Source organism: Dama dama, chromosome 14, assembly GCF_033118175.1.
Source record: "Dama dama isolate Ldn47 chromosome 14, ASM3311817v1, whole genome shotgun sequence".
In the NCBI taxonomy this organism is placed as follows: Eukaryota; Metazoa; Chordata; class Mammalia; order Artiodactyla; family Cervidae; genus Dama; species Dama dama.
This window is the reverse complement of record NC_083694.1, coordinates 74,913,859-74,933,189: the sequence shown is the minus strand read 5'-3', so window position 1 is coordinate 74,933,189 and position 19,331 is coordinate 74,913,859. Positions and strand designations below refer to the sequence as shown.

General features: G+C 48.1%; 1 protein-coding gene across 2 annotated transcripts in view; it reads left to right on the top strand.

Moving 5' to 3' along the window:
* Nucleotides 1-19,331, top strand: part of KIF14 (kinesin family member 14) — a 43,737-nt gene that overhangs the window by 8,193 nt on the left and 16,213 nt on the right. For both annotated transcript variants that reach the window (XM_061161104.1, XM_061161105.1), the window contains exons 5-19: nucleotides 657-755; nucleotides 1,745-1,797; nucleotides 2,931-2,961; nucleotides 3,382-3,489; nucleotides 4,443-4,559; nucleotides 5,398-5,513; nucleotides 7,337-7,509; nucleotides 8,210-8,357; nucleotides 8,866-8,929; nucleotides 10,272-10,456; nucleotides 12,504-12,606; nucleotides 14,149-14,309; nucleotides 14,560-14,707; nucleotides 15,320-15,472; nucleotides 18,401-18,527. In XM_061161104.1, the coding sequence (XP_061017087.1) occupies nucleotides 657-755; nucleotides 1,745-1,797; nucleotides 2,931-2,961; nucleotides 3,382-3,489; nucleotides 4,443-4,559; nucleotides 5,398-5,513; nucleotides 7,337-7,509; nucleotides 8,210-8,357; nucleotides 8,866-8,929; nucleotides 10,272-10,456; nucleotides 12,504-12,606; nucleotides 14,149-14,309; nucleotides 14,560-14,707; nucleotides 15,320-15,472; nucleotides 18,401-18,527 (1,786 nt within the window). The remainder of the gene's footprint in view (nucleotides 1-656; nucleotides 756-1,744; nucleotides 1,798-2,930; nucleotides 2,962-3,381; nucleotides 3,490-4,442; nucleotides 4,560-5,397; nucleotides 5,514-7,336; nucleotides 7,510-8,209; nucleotides 8,358-8,865; nucleotides 8,930-10,271; nucleotides 10,457-12,503; nucleotides 12,607-14,148; nucleotides 14,310-14,559; nucleotides 14,708-15,319; nucleotides 15,473-18,400; nucleotides 18,528-19,331) is intronic.

Sequence of the window (19,331 nt, the reverse complement as noted above, 5' to 3'; positions counted from 1 at the left end):
GTGCTGAACCTTTTGAGGAACTGCCAGTGGTTTTCCGCAACACCGGGACCATTTTACATTCCCACCCACAGTCCTGGAGGTTCCGATTCCAACTCTCACCAGCTTCGCTATTTTCTGTTTCCTTGACTGCAGCTGTCCTCGTGGGTGTGAAGTGGCTTCTGACCGTGGCTCTGACCTTCTTTTCCCTGCTGACCTGCGGTGTTGGGCACCTTTTCTTGTGTCTGTTGACTGTGCATCTGCTTTGGAGAAATGCCTGTTCACTCCTTTGCGTGTGTTTTAATTGACTGTTTGTCTTTCTGTTGTTGAATTGTAAGAATTCTTTATATGGAGATGTGTGCATGCGTGCTGCCTGCTAAGTCTCTCAGTTGTGTCCGACTCTTCGTGACCCCGTGGACTGTAGCCCACCGGGCTCCTCGGTCCATGGGATTCTCCAGGCAAGAGTACTGGAGTGGGGTTGCCGTTTCCTCCTCCAAGGGCTCTTCCCCACCCAGGGATCAAACTTGGGTCTCTTGTCTCCTGCCTTGGCAGGCAGGCTCTTTACCACTGAGCCACCTGGGAAGCGCTTCTATGGGGATCATAGAGCCTTAAGAGATCTGATGCGTAAGAAATCCAAGGACTTTCAGATAAACTGTTTGCTTTGCTTCTGTTTCTGCTAGGTCAGCTACCACCTTGAGATGAGCTTCTTTGAAGTCTACAATGAAAGAATTCATGACCTTCTCGTTTGTAATGGTGAAAATGGGCAGAGAAAGCAAACGGTAAGATTTAAAAACTTACTGTTTTTAATTTGTTTTTATTGATGCATAGAATGATATTAGTTCTCAAGATGATACATGGCTTAATTACTGCAGTGCTCTTATATGATAGCACATGCTTCGATGTGCAGTCTAACTGCGTTGCCACTTACTGAATAAGCTGAACATTATTGTTAGTGGACATTAAATGAGTTACTAACTGTAACCTCATTTTACTTAAGCAAGTACTGTGTCAATATTAAAGATGAAATATTCCAAGATTTAGTTGGACCACACATGTCAAATATAAAATGCCTAAAAGTCTGTGAAGCCAAAAAAAGAGTAGCAGTTTAAAAAAAACGGCCTTGTTTTTGAAGAATATGTATTTCACTGGATTATTTAGCAAGCTGATACAGATAAGATTTTCTGTGAAATAGAAAGTTTCACAAGGCATAAACTTTTTAAAAACCTGCAATTATAATGAAAAGATTTTTAGTTTTGAAAAGAACTGTGGAGATTTGAGAAGCTACAATCTGAAGAGGTCACTTGCTCAAAGTCACTCGGTCTGCCTTTGGCAACATCTAGAGACTTAAGCAAAATTTAGCATTTCCTTCTAAGACTTCTATGTGTTTTAAAATTTCTGCTCATAAAGTGTAAAATGTATAATGTGAAGCTGAAAAAGGTGTTAACTGAAATTAATTGAATGTATTGTGGAAAGCCACTTAAGAGCACATGAACAGTAGCTACGGCAGGACTTGAGAAGAACAAACCTGTAAGATATTTGATGTCATAGTAAACACAGTCAGACACTGCGGATGGGGCTGCTTCCTGGTCCTGAGGCAGTTTCCGGTGCCTTGCGGGTGTGTTTCTGTGAGAACCTTTATGTTTATTTCTGGGCAAAGTGGAGACAAGTTTTTTTACTGTAGACTCAAAATACAGAAGAAAAGATGATTAGAAACCCATTTTATATAGAATATCTGTATTGTGCTAACACAGCTTGTGTTTGCCCACAGCTGCGAGTGCGGGAGCACCCGGCCTCGGGCCCGTATGTCGAGGGCCTGTCCACGTGAGTGCGTCGTGTGGGCAGGGGGCGGGGCCTGTCCACGTGGGTGTGGTGGGCCGGTGGGCGGGGCCTGTCCACGTGAGTGCGTTGTGTGGGCAGGGGGCGGGGCCTGTCCACGTGGGTGTGGTGGGCCGGTGGGCGGGGCCTGTCCACGTGAGTGCGTCGTGTGGGCAGGGGGCGGGGCCTGTCCACGTGGGTGTGGTGGGCCGGTGGGCGGGGCCTGTCCACGTGAGTCTGGGCGGCGGGTCGGCGGGGCCTGCCCACGTGAGTGCAGGCAGTGGGCGTGGAGTGTTGTATTCCTGAGCGCCCCCCCAGCTTGCAGGAGCTGCGTCACTGCTGTCTTCTGGCCTTAATGCGCTCCAGAGAGACGTCCCTTCTTTTTCCAAATGGAGAGTTAGCTGCTTCTCGTTGTGTTTCTCTCTCAGGGCGCCAGTGAAGCGTTCTCATGGAGGACTAATCACACCGAGTGGGAGTTACCTGAGTTTTATCTGACTTCTCTCTCTTTCCCCAGCTTACCCACTAAGTTCAGCCTTCCTTCTTGAGCCGCTTGTTTCATCTGTCCCTTTAAGCCGAGGAGGGGCGAAGGCACGGAGTTAAATGCTTAGAGTTAGAACTATACTGACAGTCATTTGTTTGGCTTTCAACTCCAAATGCTTTTTTAAGGGAACAGAAAAGTGATGAGAAAAGATTTAACTCCATTTAGTAAATCTGGAATTGTGCTGAGACCCACGACACCCGCAAACCCACACCCATGTGTACCTGTACTTGTACATACACCTTTGCTGAACCACACCCTATATGTGTATACGGGTACCTCTGCCAACATAAGGGTTAAAGTTTATCTTTTGGTCTCATGTCTTAGACTTGGATATTCCAGTGTTCAAATGCTAAGGTTCTTCATTATATTAAGAAAAATCATATTTTAAAAAATTAGATAAAATTAAAGCATTGTATTTTATTTCCTACCTTTTAGAATGGAGAAAATGAAAGGCTCTGTCACAATCAATATAATAATGTCTATTCCATTGTGATATCCATGGAATAATTATGTAATTGATAGGTGGTGGTTTTGTAAGAGCAGGGGTGTGATGAATCATCAGTAAAATGGATTTTGTCTTTTTGCTTTTTTAAAATAGGAATGTTGTCAGTTCTTATTCTGATATCCAGGTAAGGTTGATTGTATTTTGTCTTCTCTCCATTAGATAGATCAGTCATAAATACTCATGAGACTATTTCCCCTTACTTGCTGTTCTCATAAATAAAAGGTTAATCTTGTTAATTTATAATCAACTGATTTTGTCTGTGTAAACTTTAATAAAAAGAATTACTCTTCTAAACTAAAAACTTAAATTGATTATCAGATCAGTTTAGAGTTGTAGAAATAACCTTTTCAAGGTATTATCTCCTGATTCAAGTTTCTGAGACAGAAAAAGAAAACAAACAACTGGAAAATGGTAATACAAATGAGTAAATAAATATGTATTGATAATTTTATTTTGCAAAGTGATTATTGGTGTGTGTATATGTGCTTGCCTCATACTTTGGCCCGGTCGGCACGTCTGAGCTCTGGCCCGCCTCCCTCACCAGGTCTGGCTGCAGCTGGGGAACAAGCAGAAGGCCACGGCCGCCACTGGCATGAACGACAAGAGCTCACGCTCTCACTCCGTGGTCACCCTGGTGATGACCCAGGCCAAGGTACCGTGTCGCTGAGGGCTTGCCTAGGAAAGATGCTCACTGTATTTAAGTTGCATGTTGTCCTTATTTCCTCCTTTAAATCAAAGGTAAAAGCATGGTCACATAGTATGTAACATAATTGGGTTTTAGGACATACATGCAGTGACTCGCATCATATCAATATATGGTAATATATTATCAATAATACATAATACTTGTATCTGAAAAAACATGTCAGAAAGTAAAGGATTTTAAATAATGCAGGGACTCCCTTGGTGGTCCAATGGATAAGACTGTGTTCCCAGTGCAGAGGACCGAGTTTGATTCCGTATGTTGCAGCTAAGACCCAGCACACGGAAACTACTGAGCCTTCTTGCTCTAGAGAATGTGTGCTGCACCTTAGGAAGCCCATGAGCCACGGTGAAGACCCAGCACAGCCAAAATAAATTTAGCCATAGGTTCCACCACTCAGATAAACCCCCTCAACAGTTTGGTATATAATCTTTCAATTGTTTTACAACCACACATCATACATTTACAAAATCTGTAGCAATTTCATGGCTTTAAAATTATTTGCAAAATACTGTTTTTCATAGCTACATAGTATTCCTTTGACTATTAAAAGTCCTCAGGTTTTTCTCAGGTGTTGGACATTTATGTTGCTTTTAAACATTTTGCTACTTCAATGCTGGGATAAACAACACTTTTATAAATTAAGCTTTTTCTCTATTTATTGTTGTTTCCTTAATGTAATTGAGTAGTTACAGGTCTCTGGCCCTTTGAAGTCACTGCTTTTATTTTGGCTTAGTCCAGCACTGCTCAGCGTGTTCTGATGAGTTGTCATGGATTCACGGAGACAGTTTCTTTATCCCTTGTGTTTGTGATCTTGTGTAACTCTCTGTTTTGCAGACTTATGGTGATGGCAAGTCATGAAAGAACTTATGATGTATTATTTTAATGCCCCTTTTCTCCAGACAGAATTTGTGGAGGGGGAGGAGCTGGACCACAGAATTCGGAGCCGCATAAACCTCGTGGACCTGGCTGGCAGTGAGCGGTGTTCCGCAACTGGGACCATCGGGGAGCGGCTGAAGGTAACGTGCCCCCTCGTGTTGGGGAGCTCAGGCCTGGGCTGTGTTTTTAGGAGATTACAAGCTCAGCATACTTAACCAAAAAAACCCCTCTCTGAACCTGCACTTCATAGACTGCGGTCTGAGGCTCAAAAAGGGACCCATAGTTCTTGGTTATGATTGCTTTTCAGAGACAGTTAGTAGACTTTGAGTCCAAAGGGAGTGAGTAGATTCTGAAAGGAAGTATTTACTCAGTAATTTTCAGTTCAGTTCAGTTCAGTAGCTCAGCTGTGTCCGACTTTTTGCGACTCCATGGACTGTAGCACTCAAGGCTTCCCTGTCCATCAGCAACTCCCGGAGTTTACTGAAAGTCATGTCCATCGAGTCAATGATGCCATCCAGCCATCTCATCCTCTGTCGTCCCCTTCTCCTCCTGCCCGCAATCCCTCCCAGCATCAGGGTCTTTTCCAGTGAGTCAACTCTTCATATCAGGTGGCCAAAGTACTGGAGTTTCAGCTTCAACATCAGTCCTTCCAATGACTATTCAGGACTGATCTCCTTTAGGATGAACTGGCTGGATCTCCTTGCAGTCCAAGGGACTCTCAAGAGTCTTCTCCAACACCACAGTTCAAATGCATCAGCTTTCTTTATGGTCCAACTCTCACATCCATACATGACTACTGGAAAAGCCATAGCTTTGACTAGATGGACCTTTGTTGGCAAAGTAATGTCTCTGCTTTTTAATATGCTGTTTAGGTTGGTCATAGCTTTTCTTCCAAGGAGCAATTAGGGAAGAAATATATTTTGTGAGATAAATTTGTTCTGGAGCAGGTTTGATTAAAATGTTTGATCTTGTCCCCAGGAAGGCGTGAGCATTAACAAGTCGCTGCTGACCCTGGGCAAGGTCATCTCTGCACTGTCCGAGCAGGCTGGCGGGCGGAGCGTGTTCATTCCTTACCGCGAGTCTGTCCTCACATGGCAAGTAGCTCTTGAAGAGTAAAGAACTGAACAAGATACACCGAGTAGTGTGGGAAAGGGGCATAGACCGAGTGCATGTGACTCTCCTATGGATTTAAGAGCCAGGCTACCTGGACTTGACCTTGATAGTGCTCCAGCCTGTTTCCTGTCTGAAATAACGGGTATATATCAAGACGTATCTTTAGGGTTGTGTGTGTATGTGTGCTCAGTTGCTCAGTCATGTCTGACTCTTTGCAGTCCCATGGACTGTAGCCCGCCAGGCTCCTCTGTCCATGGGATTCTGAGGCAAGAATACTGGAGTGGGTTGCCACTTCCTCCTGCAGGGGATCTTCCCAACCCCGGGACTGAAACCAAGTCTCCTGCGTTGGCCAGCAGATTCTTTACCACTGAGTCTCCTGGGATAGTGAGGGTGAATGATGGATGTAAAAAGTCTTAGAGGCTTCCCAGGTAGTGCCGTGGTAAAGAGCCCACCTGCGGTCAGGAGACATAGGAGACACGTAGGTTCGGTCCCTGGATTGAGAAGATCCCTAGATAAGGAAATGGCAACCCATTCTAGTGTTCTTGCTGGAAAATCACATGGACTGGGGAACCTGGTGGGCTGCAGTCCATTCATGGGATCACAAAGAGTCAGACATGGCTGAGTAACTGAGCGCACACACATACAGAAGCTCTTAGTACGTGGTGTGTGCTGCGTCAGTGTCAGCCTCTGTTACTGTATTTACTATTATTAGTGCCTGATGTTTGAGCTTGTGTGCTGTCACCAGACACAATGCTGGGTGTGCAAAGTGAGGCTTAGCACACACTGGCTGGTTCAAAAAGTATTTTTTCATTAATGAGTGCGTATGTAACTTCAGATATGTTACATTCAGTTTACATCTGTATAGATTTAATATTCAGTTCTGAGAAGGACATATCTCTCCTTGACAGCAGTGTGTCTTTATACTTTATTATATTGTAACGCTACCTCAAAATGTGTCAGAGAACAGTCTGATTTTCTTTAATGCCTCTTGAAAATTAAGAATAACTTTTGAAAGTTGAGACTGATTCATTCTGCATTCGTAAAGATAGGCTTTTTAGTCTCATACTTTTTTTTCCCTCTCAAGTAAGGCTTTTGCATATATTAGTAACAGAGAACAAAATTTGTGTTTATAAGGTTCATCCATCATTTTCTGCACTTCCAGGCAGGTGCTTTGAATCATCATGGTGGCTCCAGAAACCCAAAAACAACCAGACACGGTCCCTCCCTGAAGCAGCTCCCAGTCTAGTGCGGGGAGAGGAATTTCACTAAAGATTGGATAGTTACCCACATTTTAAAATCTCTGTACAGACTATTGTTTCACAAAACAGTATACAAAGCGTGAGAGGAAATAAAGTGCTCAGAGACCTAAAAAGAGCTGCTGCTGCTGCTAAGTCGCTCAGTTGTGTCCGACTCTGTGTGACCTCATAGATGGCAGCCCATCAGGCTCCCCCGTCCCTGGGATTCTCCAGGCAAGAACACTGGAGTGGGTTGCCATTTCCTTCTCCAATGCATGAAAGTGAAAAGTGAAAGTGAAGTTGCTCAGTCCTGTCCAACTCTGCGACCCCATGGACTGCAGCCCACCAGACTCTTCCATCCATGCGATTTTCCAGGCAAGAGTACTGGAGTGGGCTGCCATTGCTTCTTTGTAAAAAGAGCTGTAAGTACCAAAAACATTCTACATGGCTGAGTGAGGAGTGGAACAGTGTATGATGCTATCCCGTTAGCATGCTTCGTACTTTCCCGGTACCCGTCGTTATTCGGTCATTGCAGAATCGAAGTCTGACGGTGGCTGTTTTCCACCCAGGCTGCTGAAGGAGAGTCTGAGTGGAAACTCGAAAACCGCCATGATCGCCACGGTCAGCCCAGCGGGCAGCAGCGTGGAGGAGACGCTGAGCACGCTGAGGTATGCCGCGCAGGCCCGCAGCATCGTCACTGCCGCCAGGGTCAACGAGGACCTGAGCGCCAGGCTCATCCGAGGTGAGCGCCACCTCAGACCTGAAGGTCACTTTAGTCGTGAAAATGAGCGGTTTAAGAGAGTTGAGGGTTTTCCTCTCAGGCTGGCTGCAGCAGCTCCTCATCACCTTCCCTCGCTGATGGCGGACGAGACCACCATGGGGAGTGGGGTGGAGGGGCCGGAGGTGGGGCGGGGCCGGCGGGCCTCTGTGGGAGCAGCGGCATCCTTGGTTCAGCTCTGCCCGGCCCGCCCAGCGCCAGCAGGCCGCGCTTCGCCTGCGACCCTCCCACAGCGGCTCGATGGTGCATGGAGCCCACGGGTGCCGGCTGGCTCCCACTCAATCTTTCCCCTTTTGCATTTCCTCTCTCTACCAGCGGGAGCATTTCCATTAGTCTTCTGAATTCCAGCTTGGAAAACCTTTGATCTTTATCTCGAGTCTTTATGGGTACGGTGTGCCAGGGCAGGACTGTTTGTGTCGTCCCAGACGAGTGCCCGGGCCCTCTCAGAGGGGCCCTGCGTTGGACATTTCGTGGCCATCCTGCTAAGAGGGAGGGATTCATTAACAGGGGAGCAGTTTTTCAGGTTAAGGCTAGGTAAGGATTTGTAAGTAACGTAAAATTTCACTTAGTAGTTCTTAAGACTTCAAATAGAAGATCAGCCGTTCATGTCTAGTGGACTGTATATCAAATGTTATTAATCAGGTCTCTTTTTACAAATGTTTAGAATTGAAAGCAGAAATTGAAAAGTTAAAAGCTGCCCAAAGAAGCAGTCAGAACATTGACCCTGAACGATACAGGCTCTGCCGGCAAGAAATCGCGTCCTTGAGAATGAAGCTGCATCAGCAGGAGAGAGAGATGGCGGACATGCAGAGGTGCGCGGGCGCCAGGCGGGCCGGCCCTGTGCGGGCCCTGTGTGGGCCCGGGGCGGGCGGGGCTGTGGGCAGGGCAGGGGCGGGGTTCTGTGCCTGATGGGGCGGGGCCTGGGGTGGGCAGGGGCGGGGTTCTGTGTCTGATGGGGCGGGGCCCGGGGCGGGGTTCTGTGCCTGATGGGGCGGGGCCTGGGGCAGGCAGGGGCGGGGTTCTGTGGCTGATGGGGCGGGGCCTGGGGCGGGCGGGGGCGGGACTCTGTGTGTGATGGGGCGGGGCCCTGTGCTCCCTGGGCTCCCGGGGCTGGTGGGGGTGGTGGCGGGGGCTGGCGGGGAGGCTGAGGAGGCACCTGAGTCTGTGTTCATCCTCCCTTCCATATGAGTACAGCAGCTCATCCCCAGACCATGATGTTTGAAATATTCCCAAGTGGTTTTTTAAGTTTTGTTGATTGTCTCTTGATTCTTAATCATTTATATATCTAGATTTTTTAAAACTCTTTTGTTCTTTGAAAAGAATGTGGAAAGAAAAACTTGAACAAGCTGAAAAAAGAAAACTTCAAGTAACAAAGGAGTTACAGGTATCATTTCAACTCTCTAAACTGATTTGAAAATTTGCAAAGAAATATGCCAGTAAATATGCAGATGTAATTTCTCAAATGCTCATTGTATACTGATTGTACAGAGCAAAATGTTAGAGGGAATCCTTGTGAGGAGCTTTAAGAGTGGGATTGTGATGGCTTAGAGCCTTTGAGCTGGTTGGAAAGTTAAAATATAAACAAACTCTCTAGTTCTGTTCATGTTGGTTCAACAAATATGAAATGTTTGTGCTGTGCCAGGCCTGGGGAGGCCGAGGTGAATCCAGAGCACGTGTGATGCAGAGGGAGGTTTACGGAAGTGTCGTGTGATGGGAGGGGTTAAACCACCTGGTAGGTACACGATGGTGGACCCTGGCTGTGTCGTGTGAGTCACCCTAATGCGATGGGCGGAGGAGCTGGACACAGGAGGGAGTAGTTTTCTGTGATGAGGGCGGTCATTGGGAGGACTTGGAACAGAAAGGAACAACTAAGCAAAATCTCGTACAATGAGCAGGAGCTTGTTGGCTACCAGAGTCAAAACGTCTAAGCAAAGAAATACCATGTTTAGAAGCACACAGGGCAGCCTGATGCCCTGAGAATTAGGAACAGATGCGTGGCTGCAGGGACGGGTCAGACTGGAGAGAGGCACAGTCAGGCCACGATGCAGTGAGGACCGGTGGGCGGGGCCACGGCGGGTTTTAGGTGGAAGGAGGGCGGAGCAGCCTGTGTCTGGACAGGTTCTCCTGGTGAGGCTGTGAGAGAGGGTTCAAGGGGGGGAAGACGAATGCTGGAAAAGGGACCCATCTCGGAGCTATGGCTGGGGTTACGGGAGGAGTTGACGAGAGCTCGGGGCAGGCGGTGGCGGGGCTGGGTGCAAGGGCCGGAAAGGAGGAGAGCTGACAGGCTCAAGAGGGTTTTCCTGAGATGTGTGTAGACAGGGAACTGGGGAATGGGGCCTGAAAGGTGTGCCCTGCATCGTGGGATCAGGAGGTTATTGTCACGGTGAGGGGACCCGGTGGTGGCTGCAGAGATGCGGTAGCAGGACCCGACCCACTGTGGACGGCTGCGGGTGAGGACAGGTGCATGGAGACACCAGGTGGGCTGAGTGGGCTGAAGGTGAGGGACACAGGGTCAGCGTCACCCTGGGAGGCTTCTAAGAAGTATGCTGGTCACACTTACGGCATACGGTCACACATACACATACGTGAGGAGATGGTCTAAGAGACCGTTAATTATCGAGTCACACGTCCTGTGACTTTGACGTTTAACGCAGACCTTTCATTTTAGGTGGATTTAACAATTTCATGCTCCTGATCAAAGTTAACTTTCTTTTGACTTCCACTAGAAAGCAGGAATTACCTTTCAAATGGACAACCATCTGCCAAACCTGGTCAATCTCAATGAAGACCCTCAGCTGTCGGAGATCCTGTTATACATGATAAAAGAGGGGACGACCACAGTCGGAAAGAACAGACCGAGCTCCAACCACGACATCCAGCTGTCGGGGGTGCTGATCGCCGACGACCACTGGTGCGTCCCTCCAGATCCCGCCCACCTGCAGCTCCCTCCCCACGCGTCTGCGTTCACGCTGAGGCCTGGTGTCACTCAGAGGGCGTCTGTTAGCCAGGAAAGCAGGCAGTCGGCGTTTTGTGAGGATGGCAGGGCAGCTGCTCTCCTGTGGGAAGTGATGTATGAGTAGTGTGGCTGTGTTTCTGTGTTATGCATGCGATGTGGCCAAGGGGTTATTTCTTGGGAGTTATAATCTTAGGCGTGAAACTTCCATCCATCATTTATGGCAGGATTTTTGGTCAGATGATGAATTTAAACTTCTGTCCCTGTGAGTGGAGTGATGCTGCATGTGTTGTTGGGGTGATGGTTTATGTGAACTGTTTTAGCTCCATGCTGTGTTTTCATGATTCATCCTTGTTGATATGCTTGTTTTCTCCCAGCTGCAAAGTGTCGTGTGGTATGGACTTACCTGTCTATTTAGTCGGTAGACGTTTGGTGGTTTCTCACATTTCACTCCCACAGCACTGCTGTGAGTGCTTGTGACACATCTCCTGGTACAAACAGGTAGCACGTCCCTAGAGTAAGTGTCAACAGGTGAGACAGGGCCCTCGGGGCAGCCTGGCCCGTCTGTCTGCCCCGCGTGCCGTATGAGCGTGGCGACTTTGCACTTAGCATGTCACGGTAATTCCCCAGTTTGGGAAGTAGCCCTAAGTGTGTGTCTAGGAGGGGAGAGAGCAGCCTGCAGGATGTGTGCAAATTCACCTTGGCGAGGTGATTTCAGATTGCTTTCCAGAATGATTGTCAGGTCTGCCGCAGTTGGCACTGAGAGTTCCTGTTACCCTCAGATCCTTGCCAACACTTAGCGCTGTAGAGTGGACACGAACTGGCGTCTCGTTGGGCATTCGTTTGCATTTCCTTGTCTAGTAATCTTCACATATTTTGGCCGCTTTTGCTTGCTCTTTTGTAACTTGTTTGTAACTTGTTCATGTCTTTTGTCCATTTTTCAATTGTATTGTTTGTTTTTTCCTTCATTATTTGTAGCAGATCTTTCTGTGTTCTGGTTGGCAAGCTTTTGTGAGTTTCATGTGTTGTAAATAGCTCGTTTCTAGCGCATGGCTCATCTTTTCTCTCTCTCAGGGTGCCTTTCGGATGGATCAAAGTTCCTAGTGTATCACACAAGTGAATCTTTTCCTTTATGGTTGTCAGTTTCTGTGTCTTGTTTAAAAAAACCCTTTCTGTATTGAGGTTATAGAGATAGTCTCCTAAATTATCTTTTAGATGTTTTGAAATTTTGCTTTCACATTTAAGTCCTTAAGTAGTCTGGAATTTTTTGTTTGGTGTGAAGTAGGGATCTAAATTCATTTATTTTCCCTGTGAATAACCAATTCTGCCAGTCCTATATATTGAATAACATGTGGCTTTTTTATTTTTTTTAATATGTGGTATTCATGCAAAAAATTTCTAAAGATATGGAGTGAGTTTTCTCACTAATACCGCATGGTCTTAGTTATCTGAGCTCCACGGTGTCTTTGTACCTGGCGTGGTTTGGCTCCTTGATCTTCTGTTACTCTTGGTCTTCTACTAACTGTTTTCTGTAACAAATAAGTCCAGTATTATTTACTCTTGTGGCAAAGATACAGAACATGCCCCCAAAGAGTGAAGAGTCCAGCAGGGGGCCAGGAAGTCCCCCACTCGCCTGGCCCTTGGTTTTAGTACACGGGTCAGTGCTCGTAAGTATTTTAATGTATTTTCCTTTAATGTTTGTGTATTCATTTTTTGTTTTGGCGGGGAGAGGGGTTAGTATTTTTTTAAGTAGTTTTAATCGTAATACATACAATGAAGAATTTTCCCGCCACTGCTGGATAGAATTGTTAGAGAAGCCAGGCTTTTTTCAGCAAAGCTTCAAAATCTGATTGACGGAAAATAAGAGGATTCTTATACATTACTGTTGTCATAAATTGATAGGAACCTTAGACTGAAGGAACACCCCAAGGAGCATTATTTGTACTGCCTTTTCTTCCTTGTCAGTCTGTCCATCACGGTAACCATGGGCACCCTGTCTTCACAGCACCATCACCAATTCCGCTGGGACAGTGAGTATCGTCCCAGCTGGGGAAGCGAAGTCATACGTAAACGGAAAACTGATTTCGGAGCCCACGGTGTTACACCATGTAAGTTGGCTGCTGCTGAGATGCGGGTAACTGTTCCCCTTTGGGCATGGGATTCAGTTTGCTGAGCCTGGTCCTTTCCTCTGAGGTCAGAGCGAGGGGAAGGATTCTCGGGCTCTCACGTTCTCTCCTGGCGTTTCACAGATCGCCTGGCCTCGTGCAGAGACCCGCGCCTCGGAGCTGCCCAGTGGCAGCACCGTTCCATGTCCCGGGCAGAGCTGGGCTTCAGTCAGAGCCCCCGCCCTGCCAGCTGCTGTTTGACCTTTGAGAAGTTACGAGGCTCAGGTGACCATGTGTCACTCTCCCCAGGCACTTTAATGATGACTTTAGGGGAACAGGCATAAGTGTTCTGTTGCAGGCAAAGCAAGGCCTGTGGTCACCTGCTGTATGTATCTCTCTCTCAGGGAGGGTTGAGAGAGGCTGCTGGAAGAATTAATTTGTGCCTGGTTCTTAATGCAGTGTCTGCAGACAGTGAGCTCAACCAGTGCTTAGCGCCATGGCTGTTAATGTCTGTGCTCTGTTAGTTTCCTCATCCCTAAAATTGGGTTAATAATAGGCATGTAGGCAGCGTGTCTGCCCCAGTTCTTGGCATATGGACAGTGCGGTAGCTTATGGTGAATGACGTCGAATTCGTGATCTCCGAAGATTTAGCTTCAGGAGCAGGGACCAGGCTTGATCACTCAAGAGCTGTTGTGTAGCAGAGTTTTATTAAAGTGAAAAAGGAACAGAGGAGGCTTCTGACACAGACTCAGAAGGGGCGGAGAGTGCCCCCTGCTCGTGTTAGCAAGGGGGTCACATGCTTTTCTAATTAGTTATTACAGTAAGTCGATAGAATGTCTCAAGGTTGTAAAGATCTTATTAGACCCACTCCCATAGTTTACATTTTAAGGTAACAGGATTAGCCAGAAGGTTTTCAGGAAGGAGAAACTGTCCTCAAGCAGGATATATTGTATAATCCTTAGTATAGAGTTTAAACTGAGTTTGTTGTGTAATCATCAGTTCTGTATCATCATGTGTGTGTTCAGTCACATCCGACTCTGTAGCCTCCTGGACTGTAGCCTCTGTCCATAGGATTTTCCAGGCAAGAACACGAGTGGGTTGCTGTTTCCTCCTCCAGGGGATCTTCCCAACCCAGGGACTGAACCCACGTCCCTGGTGTCTCCTGCATTGGCAGATGGGTTCTTTACCAGTAGCGCCACCTGGGAAGCCTGGTTCTGGGCTTAAAGAAAAAAAAGTTTTATGTGACTCAAGAGTAAGGAATGTAGAGAAAAAAAAGATGTTTGTCCTTTCCTCCTCCTTGAGAATTCCAGACCCCTATCTCCTCTTCAAGAGCCCCAGACCCCTTTCTCCTCCTCGGGGACCCTGGACTTATCAGCCTGCCTAGGAACTGACCCTCTCAGGTGTTTCATAAATGTTAGCTGCCGTGATTCTTATGTTCATCATTAGTGACACTGGATGGTATTGAATTGTTGAGCATGACGATTTGTCCCATGGGAATTTTTGGTTCGGACTCACCTCCAGTGGTCCATTTTTTGTGTGCTTTAGGGTGATCGGGTGATTCTTGGTGGCGATCATTATTTTAGATTTAATCATCCAGTGGAAGTCCAGAAAGGCGAGCGGCCACCCAGCAGAGAGAATCCTATGAGCAAGGGCCCAGAAGACTTTGAGTCAGCCAAAAACGACTTGCTGATGGCCCAGAGGTTACAGTGAGTACTCGTGTGTGTAGAGCAGAGTGGCTTAGAAATAGATGAATTTTCATCCTTTTATATTTTCTCTTCTATATTTTGTGTAAACAGTTCTCGAGCTAATAAAAATTTAAGAACGCTTTTGAGAGAAAGTCAGAAATTTAAGTTTTGAGGTTTGAACGTTGGTTTAACTGAAAACATCTTAGTACAGTTGCGAGTTCTGGTGTGTGAAGGTTGACGGCGCCCACTGTGGCTGTTCATTGCCTTGCAGGCTTGAGGCGGAAATTCAGGAGGCGCAGGTGAGAGCCAAGGAGGAAATGATGCAAGGCATCCAGATCGTGAGAGAAATGGCCCAGCAAGAGCTCTCCTCTCAAAAAGCTGCATACGAGAGCAAGATCCGAGTGCTGGAGGCGGAGCTGGTAGGAGGCCTGTCAGGGCGTCCCGAGTAACCTTAGGTTTCTAGATGGGCCTGGGGCGTCCCGGGGAGACGCGGCTCTCGGGAAAGAGGAGATACCGAGGGTCTCCGGCCCCTCCTTGGGCCTTGGTGCTCTCATTTGCTGGACATTCAGCTTCCCTGCACCGTCCAGGGGTCAGCGCTTGGGAGGGTGGGCAAGTGATGTGGTTCTTTGCAGTCGGTTAGTCAACCTCGACGAGGTGGAGACGCTCCAGGGCCCCTTTTCCATTGTGAATCAATTTCTTGGGCACTGATTTTAAAAATGGGACTTTTGTACTTTTTTGATGTTTTTCAAGAATTGCTCTGTATTTTTGCCCTATTTGTGTGTTAGTCACTCAGTCGTGTCCAATTCTTCGCAACCCCATGGACTTTAGTCCACCAGGCTCCTCTGTGGAATTCTCCAGGCAAGAATACTGGAATGGGTTTCCATTTCCTTCTTCAGGGGCTCTTCCTGACCCACGGATTGAACCCTGGTCTCCTGCAAGCAGGCAGACTCTTTACCAACTGATCTTGTTTTTGAAGAATTGCTCTGTACTTTTGCCCTATATACTTTTTACTATTGTTGCTTTGCTTAAAGAAAGAAGAATCTCAAAGGAAGAAGATTCAGGAAATAAATAACCAAAAGGCGAATCACAAAATTGAGGAACTGGAAAAGGCGAAGCAGCGCTTTGAGCAGGAAATTCATGTCAACAGAAAGCGGCTGGAAATGGAGGCTCTGGCGACAAAGCAGGTGACTTCATCATGTAGCTAGTGTAGTCTGGAGGAAAAGCTGGACTTAAAAAATATTTATTTATCCATTTGTTTATTTTTGGCTGTGCTGCATCTCCACTGCAGCGAGAGGGGCTACTCTCTGGTTGCGGAGTGTGGGCTCCGCGTTGCAGGGGCTTCTCTTGTTGCAGATCACGGGCTCTAGGAGTGCGGGCTCAGTAGTTGTGGTGTCGGGTCCAGCCGCCCTGCAGCATGTAGGGTCTTCCCGGACCAGAGATGGAACCCGTGTCCCCTGCACTGGCTGGCGGATTGCTAACCACTGGACTGCCAGGGAAGTCCCTGGGTTTTGTTTTAAAGAACTTAGGCTCTGTTGAGGGTGATGGCCAGCTCCAGGTCTGAGGGTGAGAGGGATCTCCCAGCTGAAGTGTCTGTCCTACCCCATTGTCACACGGATGCCGAGGGACACCGGAGTGACAGATGTGAGTGTGATACAGGAGTGACAGGTGTGAGTGTGACACAGGAGTGACAGGTGTGAGGGTGACAGGAGTGACAGGTGTGAGTGTGACACAGGAGTGACAGGTGTGAGGGTGACAGAGGAGCGGCGGGTGTGAGGGTGACAGGAGTGACAGGTGTGAGTGTGATACAGGAGTGACAGGTGTGAGTGTGACACAGGAGTGACAGGTGTGAGGGTGACAGGAGTGACAGGTGTGAGTGTGACACAGGAGTGACGGGTGTGAGGGTGACAGGGGAGTGACGGGTGTGAGGGTGACAGGGGAGTGGCGGGTGTGAGTGTGACAGGGGAGTGGCGGGTGTGAGGGTGACAGGAGTGGCGGGTGTGAGGGTGACAGGGGAGTGACGGGTGTGAGGGTGACGGGAGTGATGGGTGTGAGGGTGACAGGAGTGGCGGGTGTGAGGGTGACAGGGGAGTGACGGGTGTGAGGGTGACAGGGGAGTGACGGGTGTGAGGGTGACAGGGGAGTGACGGGTGTGAGTGTGACGGGAGTGACGGGTGTGAGGGTGACAGAGGAGTGACGGGTGTGAGGGTGACAGAGGAGTGACGGGTGTGAGGGTGACAGAGGAGTGACGGGTGTGAGTGTGACGGGAGTGGCGGGTGTGAGGGTGACAGGGGAGTGACGGGTGTGAGGGTGACAGGGGAGTGACGGGTGTGAGGGTGACAGAGGAGCAGCGGGTGTGAGGGTGACAGAGGAGCAGCGGGTGTGAGGGTGACAGGAGTGACAGGTGTGAGTGTGACACAGGAGTGACAGGTGTGAGGGTGACACAGGAGTGACAGGTGTGAGGGTGACAGAGCAGTGGCGGGTGTGAGGGTGACAGAGGAGTGGCGGGTGTGAGGATGATGGGAGTGACGGGTGTGAGGGTGACGGGAGTGATGGGTGTGAGTGTGACGGGAGTGGCGGGTGTGAGGGTGACGGGAGTGGCGGGTGTGAGGGTGACAGGGGAGTGACGGGTGTGAGGGTGACAGGAGTGGCGGGTGTGAGTGTGACAGGGGAGTGACGGGTGTGAGGGTGACAGGAGTGGCGGGTGTGAGGGTGACAGGGGAGTGACGGGTGTGAGGGTGACAGGGGAGTGACGGGTGTGAGGGTGACAGGAGTGGCGGGTGTGAGGGTGACAGGGGAGTGACGGGTGTGAGGGTGACAGAGGAGTGACGGGTGTGAGTGTGACGGGAGTGGCGGGTGTGAGGGTGACAGGGGAGTGACGGGTGTGAGTGTGACACGGGAGTGATGGGTGTGAGTGTGACACAGGAGTGACGGGTGTGAGTGTGACAGAGGAGTGACGGGTGTGAGGGTGACACGGGAGTGACGGGTGTGAGTGTGACAGAGGAGTGACGGGTGTGAGGGTGACACAGGAGCGACGGGTGTGAGTGTGACAGAGGAGCGACGGGTCTGAGTATGGCACAGGAGTGGCGGGTCTGAGGGTGACACAGGAGTGACAGGTCTGAGGGTGGGGGGGCATCTCCCTGCCTGACGTGTCCATCCTCCCCCATCGTCACGCCATCACACAGATGCCGAGGGCTGCCGCGGCACAGGGCAAAGGGGGTGGCTCACTCCTGTACCGGTTGCGTCTGGTGCCAGGACGGGAGGAGCAGCGGGCAGGCCCCGGGCCGCCGTGGGAGCTGGGGCACCAGTGTCCCTCGTCTCTCTGAGGGCGGAGGCACCTTCTGGGCGGTGCTCTCCAGGTGCTGGACCAGAGGCCCAGCATCGCCTGGGGGATGTGAGATCCTGGTGCCTCCAGCACTGCTGGGTCAGAGCTCCGAGGGGGCCCCCGAATCCCTCATGAGCGGCCCCGGAGCGGGCACCACTGATCTTGGAGGTAGAGCCCCTGCTCTCATCTCCGCTTTGCCTTCTTGTGCCTTAAAGTTTGACTCTCAAGCGGCAGTTTTTTTTCTTTTCTGTCTGAGTTAATAGTGGAGGTGGGGGTAGAGAGGATACTGTTAGTAACCTAAAAATGCCCCTACTAGAGTTTGGGGAGAACACGTGTATTAGCAGCTCCAGAACCGGAGCGGCCAGGGAACCATCTCAGAGAGTTTAAGAGCAGTTTACATCTTGAAAACAATTACTGGTAGGCTATTAGATAGCTTATTAGTGTCAAACGAGGTTTTTAGGTCGTGTTTTCATTTAACTGTTTAATGTAGTCAACAGATGTTCTTGAGTGTGGGCTTTTTTGAGTAGTTTTTTTTCCTGAAGATTTTTATACTCCTATCAATGGTAAGAAAAAGATTACGTCATCAGAAATTCCTCCTGATTATGTGGAGGGAAAAAAATCATTTTCTAAAGGTACTGTATAAGTCGTTTTTTAAAAGGCTTTCATGCTTAATAAAACGCGTCCTGTGGAATGAGGATTATTCCATCCAAACTGCCGTTATCAGCCTGGTTCATAATTCCTCTCTTTGCATGCTCTCGTGTGCGGCTCCACATGAATGGATCTCACCCAGGCTTTAGAAGACCACAGGATTCGCCACGCAAAAATTCTGGAAGCTCTAGAAACAGAGAAGCAGAGGATTGCTGAGGAAGTGCAGATTCTACAGCAGAATCAGAGCCACAGGGACAAAGCCTTCACAGGTGAGTGCAGGATGGCCTCAGCAGGCATTCTAAACTGTGCGTTATTTCATAAAATTACTAAGGTGTCAGTTATCCTTACATATTCAGAATGTTTTATTCTACGTGTTAAGTGACTTCTCTGGATGTAGATAAATTTGTATGAGCTATTATTTTTAGAATATTTAGTTACATAAGCAAATAGTAAACAGAATTCCAAGTATTATTTTCATATGTATCATGTATTTTAAAATGTCGTAATGTAATTCTGAATTCTTATTTTACAAGAATTATCTAAGTTGTGTGTAATCATTGCACACATCACTTTCTTACTTGGAAGTTATTTTTTTGTACATTTCTACATTCCTGTGTAGAACACAGCATGTTTTCAGTGTAAACTTTTATTTTTAATTACAGAAAATGTCAAATAAACTGTGAAAGCCCAGAGATTGGTTCAGTAAACCCTTACATGCTTCTCGCCATCTCCAACAGCTCCCCACCAAGCTCAGTCTTGTTCCAGCCCCTGCTCAGTCCCCTGCCTCCTGGAGTGCTCTTAAACAAAACCCAAGCAACCTATCGCTTGATCTGCAAATATGTCCCTATGTGTCTCCAAGCGAGATAAGGCGTCTTTTCTCTGTCACTCTTTGAAGCTTAACTCTGATATTGTTATCACAACTAAAGTATTAGTAATAGTTTCTTATACTCATCAGATATCTAGTCCATATTCAAATTTCCTGGATTATTTGATAATTTTTAAGATACATTTGTTTGGTTTGTTTGGGTCAGCGTACAAACGTGGTCCATACCTTGCGTATGGTAGACGTGCCT